The sequence below is a fragment of the Haliotis rubra genome, unplaced genomic scaffold (assembly GCF_003918875.1).
Source record: "Haliotis rubra isolate DU_JTF1 unplaced genomic scaffold, ASM391887v1 Scf375, whole genome shotgun sequence".
Classification (NCBI taxonomy): domain Eukaryota; kingdom Metazoa; phylum Mollusca; class Gastropoda; order Lepetellida; family Haliotidae; genus Haliotis; species Haliotis rubra.
Window position 1 is genome coordinate 729,707 of NW_025767052.1, and position 18,125 is coordinate 747,831.

Here is an 18,125-nt window from a genome sequence, read left to right on the forward strand (position 1 = left end):
TTAATTTCTTTATTAGCTTGAATTTCTAATTCTTTGGGGGCGGTGGGGTAGCCTTGTGGTTCGCTCGTCACGCCGGAGATCCGGGTTCGATTCCCCACATGGGCACATTATGTGAAGCCCATTTCTGGTGTCCCCCACCGTGATATTGCAGTATTGCTAAAAGCTGAGTCAAACTATACTCACTCGCTCTAATTCTTTGATCCGAAACTCTCTGTCATTTTTCAGCTTCTATTCCTGTAGGCAAACGCCATCCAAAATGTCTCCCTCAACCAGTAATGTGATCACAATTCTCTTGACACCTGACATACCAGCTTTGATGTCCAGTTTGTAATATTGGGTCTCTTGGTCCAGTTCAGACTTCTGAGCATAGAGGCTTGTTCCTTTGAAGAATGGTTTTCAAACATCTCTACACTAAACACCATATCGTTCACACAGTATAAAACAAATAAAAATTTAATCAAGACAAATTTGACAGTTAATTTTGTGATGATAATCACCCACAATCCTGGTCTTCTGATGACTTGAGATGTTATGTGAGATGAGAGGCAAGAGTTACTCCACTTATACCTCTCAAAGCAGAACATTCCGGAATAACTTCCTTGCAGGCCTTTCCAAATCATTCTATGTAAATGTATAAAAAGTAACCAGCACACCACTGTCCCTCACTGTATCAGTTGGTACAATGAATAACAGTTGAAAGATTGTTGCACAACCAATGTACACTGGCTCATCACAAAAGGAAAGTAGAGTTTTGTTCAATATTCCTGGCAGTCTGAGACTCAAACATTGGTCAGTAAAAAAGGATCTGTATGCTAAGCCGAAAACTACTCTGAATGATTAGGCACTATAATGGCTTGTATACTTTATTATTATGTTTTACAGATTAAAGATGAAAATGCAGCAGAGAGGGTTCGGGTGATCCTGGCACAGTCAGGCTGGTAAGGCTCATCATCAGCTCAGGGCCCTCGCCCCTCTACACGCAGCCCAGACAGCGAATGGGACTTCTCCCAGGAAACACTGCCAAGTCGAACCCTCAAAGAACTTTCCGGAGAATATGAAGGCTCCCCAACAGTGCCAGCCTTCTGCATTACCCAGAGTGTCAGAAGGGCTGTGCTCCCGGTGGAGAATTATTATTATTATTATTTGATATTTACATAGCCCACATATCCACGCACTAGTGTATGCTCAAGGCGCAGGTATTTTTTCCTCGATCACTGGATGTCAATCTCAACAGCACATCTTATTATCAATCTTCTTGTACAGAATTGTGAGAAAGATTTTTGTTCGTAAACAGGTCAAATTGCTGAGGATTGCACCAGCAATGACTTGGTACTGACATACCAAGGATCAGCATCTGGGATCCAAACCCTCATCCCGCACATACTGGCTGCACGATATGGAGGCTGAGTGAACCTGGACTGTTGGGCGGTTCACTATTGATGATCAAAAGAAAGAAGTCGGTAAGAATTCCCTTTAAGAATTTAATACCCCTTGCACACATAAAACATACAGTATACACATTGTCTTGTGAAAGTACGGGACAAATAATGTGGTAAAAGTTGATTATGATTATGAAATATATACAACAGAATGATCTTATCTCAGCTGCTTCAGCCAAACCACACATCCTGCCAGTCCAGAACTATACAATAAATAAAAACAAACCCTTCCCATAAACATAAGAAATCTATGCTACAAGCAGCGCATTGAAGGATCCATACTATATCATTATGATACTGTGTTAATGAATCACTATCAACCATGTGTCACGGTACATTATATACCAATATCAACCCCTAAAACATTACATCCAAACTGAGGACTCATTCACACACAAGCATTTAAAAATCTCTGATTCTAAACTCCTGGGGCTGCTAAATATCTTCCACACAATAACTGCTCATAATTTAATTCAAGGTCCACATCCTTGTTATAAGCCTAGGTCTTGTGTGAAAATTGTTGTGCACATTGGAGACTGATCAGGCTAGTTATCTATAACCATGAGTCTCCCCATAGTGGGCGTGTGGGACCACTGTTGTTGATGTCAGAAGCCCAGTGTCAGGAGATGCTGTAGTTGGTGTTGAGGTAGTCGAGGACACTGGACATGCTGGTGAGGGAGTTGAAGTACCGGCGCTCTGCCCGACACAGGTTTGGCTCCAGCATATACATGAGGTGGTGGTGGAAGTTGGAGAACGGCGCTCCGAGACTCAGACCTAGGTCCACCTACAAGGAGACACAGGGGAACTGTAGACCGGTGTGACTGTGTGGTTATGTGCAGTTAGGTGTGGGAGGAAAGGATGAAGTGATGCAGGTCTTAGAGAGTTATTACCTTGGTGAAACCGAAATGCATGGTTAGGTCATCTACAGGTATATATCTGGAGTGTTTCTCAACTCCAGCCTTAATCAGCAAGACAGCCGGAAGGTGACAAAACTAATAATATTTCAATAACTATAAAAGCACTTTTCACTTGTCGTGTAACATATCTTATGAAAATTTAAGATTTAGAACACTTTGTGAAGGTTTCTTCATTAAATTTATGATGTAGATCGTGTCACTTGGCTGCAGAAACAATTCTGAAAGAAATGTTAATGTAGAAAGATCAAAGCTGGCCTGTTTTGTGTTATGAGTGTGAAGGGTTGGAGCATTTTTATAACATGTCAGTGTGTGAATTACCACAGCAAAAATTGAGATAAGAAAACCTTTTAATATTTCACATGAAAATGACCAGCAGAAGATGCAAAACAGTGTTAAGAATATGGACAGCCTAAAGGCACTGACAAATCTAGAGTGAGTGAGTGAGTTTAGTTTTACACCACACTCTGCAATATTCCAGCTATATGGTGGCGGTCTATAAATAATCGAGACTGGACCAGACAATCCAGTGATCAACAGCATGAACATCGACTTATGCAACTGGGATCACGATGACATGTGTCAACCAAGTAGAGTGAGTCTGACCACCGGATCCTGTTAGTCACCTCTCATGACAAGCATGGGTTACTGAAGATCAATTCTAACCCGGATCTTCATGTGTGACAATGTAAAAGATGAGAAAATATCTCTGTGTGGGGCATTTGTGTTGCATTAACAGTGAAGGTGATGCATTGGCCATGTGTTTGTTATATTTGAGTCTTCATTAACCTACCCACTCATTCACACACATTGCAGGGGGTGAAGGTGGGTTATGCTGGTCACACCTGCAACATCATGCAACATCAGCAACATCATCACATCAACATCAACAGCATCAGCATCATCACATCAACATCAACATCATCAGCATCATCATCAACATCATCCGATGGCCAACTCACCATCCTCTCCTGTCTTATCACAGACATCAACTCACCATCCACTCCTGTCTTGGCACAGACATCAACTCACCATCCGCTCCTGTCTTGGCACAGACATCAACTCACCATCCGACAGACATCTCACCATCCACTCCTGTTATCATTTGTCTTGGCAGTCTTCCCAGAGTCTTGGCACAGACATCAACTCACCATCGGCTCCTGTCTTGGCACAGACATCAACTCACCATCCCTCCTGTCTTGGCACAGACATCAACTCACCATCCACTCCTGTCTTGGCACAGACATCGACTCAACATCCTCTCCTGTCTTGGCACAGACATCAACTCACCATCCACTCCTGTCTTGGCACAGACATCAACTCACCATCCACTCCTGTCTTGGCACAGACATCAACTCACCATCCTCTCCTGTCTTGGCACAGACATCAACTCACCATCCACTCCTGTCTTGGCACAGACATCAACTCAATCTCCTGTCTTGGCACAGACATCAACTCACCATCCTCCTGTCTTGGCACAGACATCAACTCACCATCCACTCCTGTCTTGGCACAGACATCAACTCACCATCCTCTCCTGTCTTGGCACAGACATCAACTCACCATCCTCTCCTGTCTTGGCACAGACATCAACTCACCATCCACTCCTGTCTTGGCACAGACATCAACTCACCATCCACTCCTGTCTTGGCACAGACATCAACTCAACATCCTCTCCTGTCTTGGCACAGACATCAACTCACCATCCACTCCTGTCTTGGCACAGACATCAATCTCAACTCACCATCCACTCCTGTCTTGGCACAGACATCAACTCACCATCCACTCCTGTCTTGGCACAGACATCAACTCACCATCCACTCCTGTCTTGGCACAGACATCAACTCACCATCCACTCCTGTCTTGGCACAGACATCAACTCACCATCCACTCCTGTCTTATCACAGACATCTGACACATCATCCATGGACTTGATGTCACCATTGGCAACCACTGGTACACTGACGCTATCCTTGATGACCTTGATGGCGTCGTAGTGGACAGGTTGGCAGCGTTCATGCTTGGTGCGACCGTGGACGGATATGAAGGAGGCGCCAGCCTTCTCCACCTTTTGACAAAGGTCAACTGTATCCCTGGGAACAAGGATGATCATACATTAACACTTACATCAGGAACTTACACCCCAGGCTGATCAGTAACCAGCAATGTCAGAAATGGTTTCAATGGTATACAAAACGTTCCATTACCCATCATTTGTTCTATGTATCGTCTAGAGGTTAGTCTTCATGTACACACAGTTGAACCCCATGTCTTGAATTTCAATGGGTATGAGTGTGGTACAACAAAAGCTGAAGTTACCTGATATCTTTATGTATTCGTATTTTCACTGATACTGTAAATTCTTCCTGAGGAACTCTGGCTCTCGCTTCCTTCACAATGTCACACATCAGCTCTGGTTTCTTGATGAGACAAGCTCCGTAGCCATCAGCCATTGCCCATCTGGAGATGTCAGGAGAGCGTGAACACATATAATGTTTGTAACAACATCTCAGGACTTTGAGTTGCTCCATCATCAGATGAAGTGGTTATCCATAGATGTTTCACATGTTAATGTTATACAGGATCTTACAAATCAACATCTGCCAGTGTTAGCACTACACGGTAGCCAGCAACTGAATGAGTGAGTGTTAAGGCTGTGTTATGTGGCAGTCAGAAATAGTCTTATCCATTCTTATGAACTAGTGTACAATAAAGTCTGGGACAGGCATCGGTTGCCAGCCCAAGTAGTGGTCAATGTCTCTCCAGCAGAACAAATACAATGACACCCGGGGGGCCAGGTCAAGCACTGTGACCACCTGAGCCTTGTTCTAGCCCCGTCTATGTCCAGCATGTGGTCCACTGGGGTCTGTTCAACAGCAAGTTATAGCAAACCAGTGGCTGACAGTGTGAACAGCGTTCGAAATAATCGCCAGCCGGGTACCATTATGGACCGGCGGTTTCAAATTTTGCAGGCCCTTGACCTTCAGTAAATTATCTGTCTTTTTCTTTTCAACTGAAACCTTTTCCATAATTATTTTTTTTAACATTCGCGAATCACCCATGATCCATCATGTTACGATAACTTACAGTTTCACTTCCTGGTATTTCAGCGCTTTCCACATAGGAATGTCAAACACCAGTCTTAAAGCAAACAAAAACCTCTCTCTGCGCCATTGGCTTCGTTAATTGATTTGGTGGAAACATTGTGAAACTGTGTAGTCTATTTTGTTTTTATTAGTTTGACTTTAACAAAAAGGGCCTGCAGATTTCATTCAGGGCCTGTAGATTTTAGAGCCGGCAGGCGGCAGCAGGCCCTGATGGCCAACTGGCAAATTAAAGTATTGCAAACACTGAGTGTGAACACAGACTCCTGTGATGCTGGATTGTACTGTGAAGAGGACTCAGGTTACAACTCTCTGACAGACCATGTTAGGAAAACATACATTTGTGAATCAAGTCATAATGTATGCCCATCTCATCCAGCTGGCAATAATACGTCTGTTACAGTCTTTGCCTTGAAAGTATAACAACATGAGGAACCGATGCCAGAAATCACACATACCTTTGAGGGCAGCCACAGTTGAGATCGACACCATCAGCATATCTGAAACAGCAACACAGGAAACAAAGAACATAAATAACAACGTGAATCTCCATGTCGGTACAGAACAATCCTTATAGCCCAAGGTAACCATGGTAACTGTTACTGTGTTCTTGTTTACCACACCTAGGTACCATTTGGACATTCTGACCCCAGCAAAGGTCAGCACACAGCACAAGACATGACACTAACCACTTCCCAAGTCTTGTATATCGTCATGACTACTGGTCCTGTGTACAAGCTGCGAAAAATGCCTTAAACATATTACAGCAATGATTAACTTTGTAGAATGAATGCAGTGTCAAATCAAAATGTCATCATGCCTTACAAATTCAAAATATAAACAATATCATAATAATCATCAGATATCAATAAAATTTGCCTCATTTGCAAAATGATTTCACCATGACTGTTAAATAATAGATTCTGATTGGTTGATTGCTATGAATGAGGCTGATCAATATGACTGCAAGGTGTCTGATTTTATGACTACCTCATCTCACACTCGCACAAGTTGTTACACTTTTGTAAGACTTGTATCCGTGATGATTGTTTGTTGTCTAACACAGCACAGAAATATTCAACTATATTGTGGTGGTCTGTAAACAGTTGAACCTGAACCAGACAATCCAGTGATCAACATCATGAGCATTGATCTATGCAATTGGGATGCAATGAAATGAATTGAAGATGGAAAGAGCTAATCAACTTCTACAAGGTTCAAAGGTTCAAACAGTCACCTTCCACTATCACATCAAAATCTTGCAAAATGTAACAACCAATCCATCTGCTTCATTCCAAATTTGTCAATCTTTTTAACAGTTTCAAATGATATTTGGAAAATCAGTATCACTACCAGGGCACAAGGCTCAGGCTGCAGGTGCAGACAGCATGCATATAGAGATTCAGACCTAAACAGCATCTAGTCATGAAGGCCCCTTTAAATGTGTGGCTGCATTTGGTGCCTGTACCATGCTGCACATCAACACTGAACTAGTGTTGTGAATTGGTTGAAATCTCACAACTGATAACTGGTTCATTACTGATGAGCAATCATCGAAACAAAATTGGTTCATTTTTCATATTTTCCTGTTCAGATTGTTATTGCAGTTAAGTGTAATGTGGTTCTCTGTTGGTTTTTGTTTCACTTAGAAACTGCACAAATTGCATTTGCAAAATTCACATCCCATGTAAAATGATGCAACTTGCTACTTGCTAACACTAAAACAGAAGTTCCCAAATCGTTTGTGTTCGATTATGAGAAAATGTGATTGATTGTTTGGTTGTTTGGTCACTGTATCCAATCTTTGATTATTTTAATCAATTAGAACACCACTACACTGAACACAAATACATACGGTGACACAATTTCTGCAGCATCAGCAAAATCTTTGGGTTTACTTGCAGCAAACTGTACAATCAGGGGTCGATCATCTGCAAAATACATTCAGTGAATCAGCTGATCAGACACCACCCTGGATGATCCTGGGAAATAATGTCTCCATTTTGACTGATACTCCAGACTCATCCACCATGATGGCCCAGTGCTGAGTCTGTGTCACACAACAGGACAATGTAAATATCTGCCCAGTCAACCCCACCCTAAACAGTGGGGGCCATTGGGTACGTTTCAGATAGTGTGGATGTATGAGGTAACATCACTTCTAAATCACAGCTATGGATGGAATGTGTCAAGTGTATTATCAGAGAAGAGTGGAGACATAATAACACACTGGCTAATTTAGGATGCCATGATATCATTCATGTTTAGAAACACGAACAATAATATTTTATTTTTATTTTTATTCCAGCAAAGAAGAAAGTAGATACAGTCACATTGGCAAGAACAGGTGTACCAGGTTGTTTGAAATACAAAGTTCAAGAACATGAAGAATGGCACAGTGTTTGCAAAGGGAAGTAACTCTAAGGTTTGTAAGCCAACAGTATACAAAATCAGAAGTAATTTATCTAATTAAAGTTTAAACTTTTTGAGAGTGGAGACCATTTTTTTTCAAATGCATTGTATTTGTTGTTCTTACATGCAATAATTGTTCCGAGACAATGTTTCAACATATGAATGGTTAAAAGGTTTGTAAGTGCCAGTTATAGCATCTGTTTGACAGTGACAGCAGTGAGCTATAATTAGAAACAAGAGTATGGGTCATGTGATGGGTCATGTGACTGGTCATGTGACGGGGAGTTGAGGCGAGGCGAGCCACGGGCAGGGGTGAGAGAGAGGTCGGCCGAAGCAAAAAGATGCTAACGTTCGGGCATAGGGCTACACGGTTTTCAACCGTATTACAGCGTAATTTAAAGGGTTTGCATAGGAAATATGAGTTGTAACTGTAATGGTCCTGAATAAAGAAGTGGAACAACGTCCTGCGTTTGTGGAACCTACAAGGTTATACATCTGGTATATATTAAAGTTAAATCAGTCAGACAATATCGTCTACCCAGTAGAAACTGCTACCCCTTGGCACACACTGTCACGCTTCCCCTCATCCATGATGCACTACTTCATGATAGCATCATATTACTATGAAGAGTGAGTGAGTTTAGTTTTACACCGCTTTTAGCAATAATGTAATTTTCTGAGTAAAATTGATATTTTATACTTATCCTGAATCATGTATTATTGCTTGTCTCCTTCCTTTCCCGAACGTTAGTGGAACACTTGTATCTCCTTTTTGAAGCTCCCTTTCAAAAAAACAGACGTAAAATCACTACTCACCACGAGTTATGTCCCTCTGGTTTTGGCGGGAAAACGGCGCCACCCGTCTTCCCACGCTTCACTCTCTCCGAATAGCTAGCCCGACACTTCGATTTACAGGGAAATCCAAAGTGCCTAGCGGGGAGGTTGGGAGGGCTTACCTCATGAGTCAGGAGTCAGGATAAGTATAAAATATCAATTTTACTCAGAAAATTACATATTTTTCCTTATCCTGACTCATGTATTATTGCTTGTAGAATCGATCGGTTCTGGTGGTGGGACAAGCCACTTCTGGATTCCAATTAGTGATTTATGTCTTGCATACCCCCCTATGGGAACTTCCTGGTAGCACTTCAATTTACTGCTAGGCTCTGCTGCTGCTGTAACCCTTTACTTCCAGCTTTCTCTGATGGGGGGACAACAATTGTTAACTTTTGGTCCTTGCTTCTGTTAACATTTTTATGTGGATTTTGCAACTCCATCTCTTGATGCAAGCATCAAGTGGAGAAGCGACCCTTTTCATGTCTGATGCGTCCTGACAAGTACTGGGTCTTATCACTTATGCTAGTCTGTCTTAGGCGTGCATATGGACTCTAAAGCTGTAACTCTCCTGAGTGTAGGCTTTTTGCAAAATCATGTGATAAAGGGGCGAGACTCGTCTCAGCGCCTTTGTGGAACTGTCAATTGTTGTGCTACAACAAGTGGGCGAAATGGTGAATGCCAGAGGCGTCCTCGGTGGCGATGTCTCTCAGGTAGTGGTTGGCAAACACCATGTCCGATTTCCAAGCAGCCCTCCATTATCGCCGCGTGATAGAGCAATTCCCATGTAGAGCGAGTGTTGGCCTTCCAGGCTCGAATTTCATGTGGATTGGAGGCTCTTGGAGGATCAAGTCCTGCTGCTTTGTAGGCCCGTAGTATGACAGTTCTCATCCATATTATTATTGTAGTCGCGGCGATCTCCGTCTGTGTCGGCTGTCGATATAGGAATGAAAAGAGCGGCTTTAATTTTTAGTCTCCTGGTCCTAGACCTTTGTAGGTAGACTTTCAATGCTCTTACTGGGCATAAGGATAGGTCCTGTGTATCCTGTGGCCCAAGGACTGATGATAGTGCTGGGATGTGGAATTGTCTGTCCGGTTGACCTGGCAGTTGATTCTTTGCTATAAAGTCCCATCTCAGTCCCATATGCCGCGATGTTTCGATTTTAGATCAAATCGTGTCCTCTCAAAGTCTAGAGCATGTATTTCCGACATCCTTGCCTTGCTGTTGCTAAGGGCTTATCAGGAATAGAGTTTTCTCGTCAAGAACTCAAAAGATGTCCTATCTAATGGTTCATAAGCATCACTGGTGAGATGCCGTAGAACTATGTTGAGGTCCCACGCCGGAGCTTTAAATCTCTGTTGTTGGTCCTCCAGTTTAAAGAGCGTAGTAAGGCCAGTAACTCTGGTACCTTAGTCAGTTTTACACTCGTCCTCGTAGTAATAACTGAGCTCAATGCCTCTAGGTATGTTGAAAGTGTTGACCCTTTTAACCGCTTCGTTTGTCTTAGGTGACAAAGAAAGTCCGCCATTTGAGGGTGTGTCGCTTTTATGGCTGTGAAGCCTGTTTCCAAAGCGTAGGTCTCGAAGCTTCGCCACTTGTTGTCGTACAAGTTGCGTGTTGACTTGCGTAAAGCTAGTGTGACCGCTTTAGCTGCCCTGGCGGAATATCCTCTCTTATTCAAGCACGCCTTGATACTCTCCACGTGTGTAGCCGGAACACCTCTGGGTTGCCGTGTGCTTGCTTTGTGTGTGGATGTACTAGCAAGTTAGATCCCACTCTGGTAGTTACAGTTGAGAGGTCCTAGTTCTTGTATGAGAATGGGGAACCACATTCGCTGGCCAGTAAAGCGATCAAAATCAGTTGCAGGTTCCTCGTCTGCATGATTTTCTGCAACACTTTCGGTATTAGAGCTGGTGGCGGGAGCAGCGTGAAAGCGTTTAGTCCTTCCCCAGAGATGCTTAGAGCATCTGTTGCCCTGTTACGTGGATCTGTCGACTTGAGGACTGAGTAGGCTCTGCCAACCGGTAGTAATAGTAATAGAGAGAGTAGTGCTTGAGATACAATGACTTGTATCTAGATCCAACGATCGTGAAACCCTTGCCATATCCGTGGGGAAGCGAAGCAATGTCCGACTCTGTGACTGCCATCGTTGTGAAGTCTATGTAAGGTAGACTGCCTGCGTAACCAAAAGTCCGTCAAGCGTATGTTGCTGCAATTCACCTGATGAACCGTCTTCAATGCTGACAGGGAAGGTCTCTAACCCGTGAAGACAGTCGAATCAATGTAGTTCCGTCTAACTGGACTGTAATTGAGGCCTTCCTCCCGCGTTGAAAGGTTGTTGTCACTTGTAAACAAATCCTGACATGTGAACTACGTCCGACTTCTGCGCAGGGCGTTGTCTCTCATTGACCAATCAAAATGAAGCATTGTGATTCCTTTAGCTTCCCGCGATGTGACGTCACCGGTGTAGCAGAAAAAAGATCCTTGTAGAATCTTGTGCAGTCGTTGATATGTTATCAACACTCGGTCTTGTCCGTAGCCTTCCGGAGTTACACGAGTGACCACGTGTATAGAGGGTTGAATGGTAAACGCGCGAAAGATTTCGCCGCGTAATACCGATGTAGGTATGCTGTTTTCCTGGCTGCTGTGACTGTTACTTCAGTCCTTAAGATAAGGCAGTCGTCCTTTTATACAGATGATCAGCTGAAGTCCACACCTCCTCAGCGCTGCCACCTGTAGACTGCATTCATCAATCTCAATGAAGTGTCGTAAAATACCCTTGTTGAAGGTCTGCGACGACTGCAGCTGTAGTGACGCATCTGAGAGTGTTGCGGCTTTTTGCGTTGAACAGTGGGATATTTGGAGACTGGAACTTTGTTGCCTTCCTGAAGGCTGCGTCAAAGTCCTCAGGTACGTCCGAGACCGGGTCAACTGGAGGTAAGGTGATTGTGTCTACATCATCGTCCTTCATTAGGTACGTGAATGCTTCATTCTCTTTGATTCCGCCATCGTCCTCTGTATCATGTCCAGTCGGATATGATCGTTGAGTATCCTCCCTGCATGGAGATCTGCGTGACAATCTGTGTGGAGATGTGGCGACCTACGTGGAGGTGAGCGTCTACGTGTCAGGGGTTGCCTTCGCGAAGGCAATATATTCCTATGTGGTGACATTCTTGATGATCTATCTGACGACCTTTGCGCAGGTGAGAGATTTTGTTGAGGGTCTCAGTCCTGAGACGTCTCTCTGTATCTTCTTGGAGGTGTAAGCCTCTCTATGATGTAGGTAGCCTGCGCGAAGGCTCTTCTTTTAGCTTCATCATCAAATGACGATCTATTTTGGTCAGATGAATGTCCCTTCCTTCGCGCAGGTTCGTTGACGTCGTGCAGGGTAGGTCTGCTCTTAGTCCTAGAGCTAGAACCTCTTGTAGATATCTCAGATGTACCACCGGTGCGGGGTCCTTCGTGCAGCATTGGTTGAGCATGAGAGGCGGCTGCCTAACCATCATGTAAGGTCGTGCGCGAAGCGCTTCTCTATCAGGTCCATCATCTGTTGGGAGAATTGCTGCATGAAGGTCCCGGGGTTGAATGTCTGCGATGACTGTAGAGATGACGCATCTGAGAGGGTAGTGATATGGTCCAGGGATGCAGCTGTACCTCATGGGTCCCTGCTGCCAGTGTAGAAGGTAACTCAGACTGCGTCCGATAATGTTGCTGGCGTTACCGTTGCTGAGGCCTGCGTCTTCTTCTTATGCAGTATCTCTGGGATGAGGATAGCCGGTTCTATGTACAAGCCTATTTCTTCCATCGGGACGATCTCGGCAGAGAAGGTCCTTGTAGTCTGTAAAGAGCTTCCAGTAGATCTCGTTGAAGCCTTAGGGGTGCAAGGCTTCTTCTGCGACGAAGATGGCCTCTTCTTCTTCGTATGGGTTGAGGAGTTGTCCGACGTAGAAGATCTTTTCTTCAACGTAATGGCGGACCTCATCCCACGCCCATCTTCTGAAGACGCCTCTGGCAGGTCACTTGGCAATGTATTCCTAAGTGGTGACTCCTGTGACAATCTTGTTGTTGACGCTGTTTGAAGATAATTCAGATGACCTTCGTGCAGGTGAGAGATTTTTGGTTGAGGGTCTGAGTCCCGAGACGTCTCTCTCGACCTTCTAGGTGGTGTAGGTTTCTTTCTCTGCGAAGTGGGTAGTCTGCGTGAAGGTTCTTCATTAGCCTCATCATCTGATGACGATCTCATTGGTTCTGAAGAGTGTGCCGTCCTGCGCGCAGGTTTGCTGACGTCATGTAGTGTAGATCTGCTCTTAGTCCTAGAGCTAGATTCTCTGGTGGGCGTCTCAGATGTATCATCAGTGTGGGGTCGTTCGTGCAGGTCTGGATCCTCTCTGAGGTTGATGACTTGAGCATGAGAGCCGCCTGGCTGTCCATCATGCGAGGCTCTTTCCTCTTGTGGCGCTTCTCCATCATCTCCATCAACTGTTGAGAGAATTGCTGCATAAAGGCCCCGGGGTTGAATGTCTACGACGATTGTAGAGATGTCGTATCTGAGATGGAAGTGATATGGTCCAGGGATCGCTGTGCCTCATGGATCTCTGCTGTCAGTGTAGAAGGTAACTCGGACTGCGTAGATAGGGCTGCTGACGTTACCGTTGCTGAGGCCTGCTTCCTTTTCTTATGCTGTATCTCTGGGATGATCAACAGCGGCTCATCATAAAGACCTCTCTCTTCCATCGGGACGATTTCGGCCGAAAAGGTCCTCGTAATCTGCGAAGAACTCCCCGTAGAGCTGGTTGAAGTCTTAGGGGTGTAAGGCTTCTTCTGCGTTGAAGATGGCCTCTTCTTCTTCGACTGGATGGACAGCTCTTAAGGGACTCAGCCCGTTTAGCCATGACTTGTAACAGCCGCCTGGATTTATCCTTAGCACGTTTCTAAGTACAGAGAAATAATAATTATTAAATTCAATTTTTGTTAGTTGCTGACATAATTTACAGCGAGAGCTGGAAGTACATACTGTTGTGCAACTAGGGCACAATAATGCGGGTCTGCAGCAGAGAACCAGTAATATCACTGTGGGGAACACCAGAAATGTGGGGAATCTAACCTAAGTTTTTAGACCCGTGGAATGCCGCTGCCGATCGAATCTAGCCCTACATAGGTGCTGTCAACGTGGCTGGAATTAATAAACGAATTTAAAAGGTGAGTTTTAAGCTGTCTTGGGTGATCCATGATTTTGGCTTGGAATGGCTTTTTAGCTTTTAGTGAGTAAAGTGGCATATAACTTTTGAAATAATGATCCTATTGTGACCATGTATAGCTCATTTTGTAGGGAAATCATCTCGCTTTCGATCAGTATGCCTCGACAGGGCCATAAAAATAGTTTATGTGGTGAAATCTAACTTTGATTGATTAGGGGGTGGTTCAGTCGTTACATCCCTTTCCTTTTATATAGTACTAGGGTTGGGTCTATATACCTATATGTCTTTCTAACGCTGTTTCTAAGCGTGACACACCCCTGTGACTAATTATAAACCCTACATCAAACTCATGCCGGTGTTAATTGAGAATTATTGAAAGAAAGGTTCTAAATGGTAAAATATCACTGGTTACTGAGACTTACGTTTACAGGTTGTAAAATCACTGTCCCTGGCTTTCTGTGATTGTATGAAACTGTCGGAGATGATCATCGGGGTGAAGGCGATATCACAGTCATACTTCCTGACCAGCAGCCGGAACGGGAGTCTGAGAACAGAGGAGGGTGCCACATCCATACACTGGTTATATAATACCTGTGATATCTCCTGAGGTGCACCTTGAGATGTTATGCAAATGGATTGGGATTTTCATGATTATGAACGTGATTCCATTATGCGTATGAATAGAATGGATGTACACAAAAATATGGTGCATCCTGAGAGACACCCAATAATATTCATTGTAACGATTTCTTGAGAAGTGAAAAAGCTCCAGTAATTAAAGAAAATACAAAATCTGACAGTGCAGTAGTTCATTGTTGTATAGGACCACCATATTTCCAGTAAAGACTATTGAAATCAATGTTTATTATATTCGTAATATGGATACAGTATACATCATGCAGTATCTTAGTGCCAGGCATCTACACTCAAAGGGATTTATGACTGAAGAAACATCTTAACTTTTGTATATTTCCATCAGTACAAAACACTGACTTTTTAATCGAGATAATAAAATAATGAAGACAAATCATTTTAGAATCCAGACTCAAAAACCTGTGCATAATACTGGGTGGGCAAGGTTCTGTCAGGAGTCAGCTGTTACAGTTTCCCATGTAGGGCTCCTCATATCCTCATATCTTCATCATATTGGCATGGACAACATACATGAAGTTTTAATGAAGTATGACTGAAATCAGGGAGAAATACTTACTTTGAGTATCTAACCATGGGTGCACACATCTTGATGACTTTCTTCTCAGAAAACAGTTCCAGTGGTTTCTTCCATGTAAATTCTGTTTCCAGACCAGCATGGCTACCAGAGTCACAACACAAGGTGACACCGGACATCTCCGCCCTCAGACGCTCCATACTGGGCGACTATTGTAGCTGTGGTTCTCTACAACATCTTCCTCATGTTCTCCATCACTCTCTCCTCAGGACATGCCTGGCATCTGCATCACCTGCATCAACACAAACATACATGGCTTCTTGAAGATATATATTTGTGTTACTGTCAAATAAACCATACACTGTACACCACTGTAATTAGTATTAGTATTAATAGTGACATTAGTATTTGCGTTAGTATTAGTACTAGTTATTAGTATATAGTGAATATAGTATTGGTATTAGCATTAGTATTAGTTATTAGTTTTAGTTATTAGTTAGTAGCTATTGATAGTAGTTAGCATTACGGGTGTGAAGGATTTTAATTAAGAGGTGATACTACACCTTAAATATTTTAACTTTGATATGCTTGGGTCAGTCACTTACCTATCACTTCCTTTTGTTTAAACCAGGGCAAATGTTCTGGTAGAGTGGCTGACCCTATTGTTCTTAGCTTGCATGCTTTTTAACCCTCACTTGCACCTTAGTCACTGGACAGACAAGTCACCAACAGACTGCAGCAAGTTTACTAATTTCAGTTACTTCACTACTGTCAAGGTATGTTTGTTTAATTAAATACATAAACATATAATGTGTATATCTTTTCATAAATAAGGTTATATAAACATTATGTTATGTATGCTAAATAAGGTAATTTGTACATTTGTGAGAGGTTTAGTAAATGGCAAAATCTCCTGGATAGGCAGGTATTTGAATGAGTATTTTGATTTATAAGTTTATGAAGCTTGTATCATGTATGTGTTGTGTATGTATGTGTATATATGATAGTATTAGGATGTTTGGTATTTTACTGTGTGCTATGCCAGATCTGTAAATATGTGCTTACAGTAATTCTGATTTGATGATAATATTTACGTGTGTAAGGATGTTGTGTAGGGAAGTTAGTTTTGAATTATTTCCACATTTGTAGGTATTTTCGGTGCCACTGTAGCCGTGACCATGTAGTTGTGGAAAACTGTAGTGTGACCTACACCTAGAGGCCATACTTCTGGTATGTTTGCATATTTTCATCACGTAAATATATACCATTATCTATTGATAACATTTTACACACAGTAAGATGTGTGTATATTTCATATATTCTATATTTACTACTACATATCTGGACAACTGTAATTCAGCTTGTTGTATCTTACTTGTCAGCATTGTGTAGTCAGATGCTTGACTGTGTTGCAAGGCCACTAATATAACACAATGCAGTAATTCTATATTTACCTACCGGTACTTTATTTAATGATGCATATGATGTACGTGTTACGGTGTTGTCCATACTTTTGTTTGCAAGCCAAATGAATTATGCTCGGATTATGTTTATTATCCTCATCATTGTTATTGTGTATTTCAGGGTGTAAAACAATTAACTAAACCCAGTCGTCGAATAAATCGAATCACACCCGTAGCCGTGTTGTTACCTTCATCAAGATGCACACTTAAAGCTGCTACAAAGATGTAATGCAAGTGGTCACAATAAACAGATCTGCTTGCTGATCAAGTTGTCCCACTGCCATGTATGGCAGATGGAACCCAAACTAAAGATTCTGTCATTCATGCAACTGAAACAGCAGGCAGAATAATCAGGGCTCTGGTGTATGTGGCAAGCAGCAATATTATCATACCAACACCAGCATGGTAATGTATGCTATATCAGCTGAATGGGAACAAGTACATATACAGTTTCAGTTTTGGGTTGTAGAATATGGGATCGTTTTCCGTTTAGGGTACAAGATACATTTTTGTATTTTGACTTTGTTCAGGGTACATTTCTATACACAGAAACGTACCTGGGGAACATATCTGTAGTACCTGTGCTGACAACGACCCCTCCTGCTCTAGGACCTTTGATGGAACACCTCGGATTTGCACAAACACTCACCAAATCGCCAGCACACAAAGCAAGGCGTCTAACTATTTTCCTGTTGGCACCATGTTGTACATACAAATTTTTATTACAATTGGAGAGAAATTATGAAAGTCAACTTCATAACTTTATTACCAGGAACACTACATTTTGGGTACATGCTTTGGGTTCCTTGCCTGGGTGGTGAATTTTAAGAAGCATACACCATTGCACATCTGAGAAACATAACCAAGAATATCATTCATTGGTGAAGGTGTAAGCTTATACCCTGAAATGTTGTTCCTCATAAAAACGTTGACATTCACAAATTCTCTCCCTTCCAAAAGTGTTCCATTTGTGAATGCTATTCGAAGACTTGTTACTTGAATGGTCAGAACAATGTTATTAACAGATTTTAACATTGTTCTGACCAACCATAGAATCGTGAAGACTACATAAGATTCGAATCGTAATGACATTCCACATAACAACTAGGAAGACTGGTCGACGATCATTTAATTGTTTTATTTTTCACCTGCTCTTGAAGTTGTACCATAAACCTGCGGACATCTGAGGCAAGTTGTCGCTGGTTGAAGATGTTCCCCGGCGATCAGCTGTGACTGAAGTGAAAGGTAGTTGTATTCCCTGTACCCAGAGGGAATCAAATCCTGGAGTACCTTCCGCACTTTATCTTACATTAATATGTGGGGCAAAAGTAAAGAAATGCAAATTCCATACCTGTGGGTTCAAAATATAACTGTTCAAATGTTTCTGCAATCGGTGAGAAAACCACATGGGTTTGTTTTCCTTTTTACCAACGTCCTTGACCTTTGTGCTAAATATAATAATTTTCAGGGAATTCATAAGAAATATTTATTTTACGGAATCCCCATATTGTTTTATACGACCGATTTTGAGCAAATATGTCATATATTTCATTGGTAAAGTAATTCGGCCAACTCCGGCTACATTCGGAATC

At 42.6% G+C, this 18,125-nt stretch overlaps 1 protein-coding gene across 1 annotated transcript; it reads right to left on the bottom strand.

Moving 5' to 3' along the window:
- Window positions 1-1,924: 1,924 nt before the first annotated feature.
- Window positions 1,925-17,966, bottom strand: LOC124286081 (tRNA-dihydrouridine(20a/20b) synthase [NAD(P)+]-like). The gene is made up of 11 exons (XM_046722406.1): window positions 17,885-17,966; window positions 15,113-15,362; window positions 14,325-14,446; window positions 7,313-7,388; window positions 5,916-5,957; window positions 4,673-4,813; window positions 4,197-4,446; window positions 3,749-3,859; window positions 3,574-3,656; window positions 3,147-3,198; window positions 1,925-2,223 (listed from the first exon to the last, which is right to left on the bottom strand). The coding sequence occupies exons 2-11, from the start codon at window positions 15,268-15,270 to the stop codon at window positions 2,059-2,061; spliced, it is 1,200 nt and encodes a 399-aa protein (XP_046578362.1). The 5' UTR covers window positions 15,271-15,362; window positions 17,885-17,966; the 3' UTR covers window positions 1,925-2,058.
- Between the last annotated feature and the right edge of the window lie 159 nt (window positions 17,967-18,125).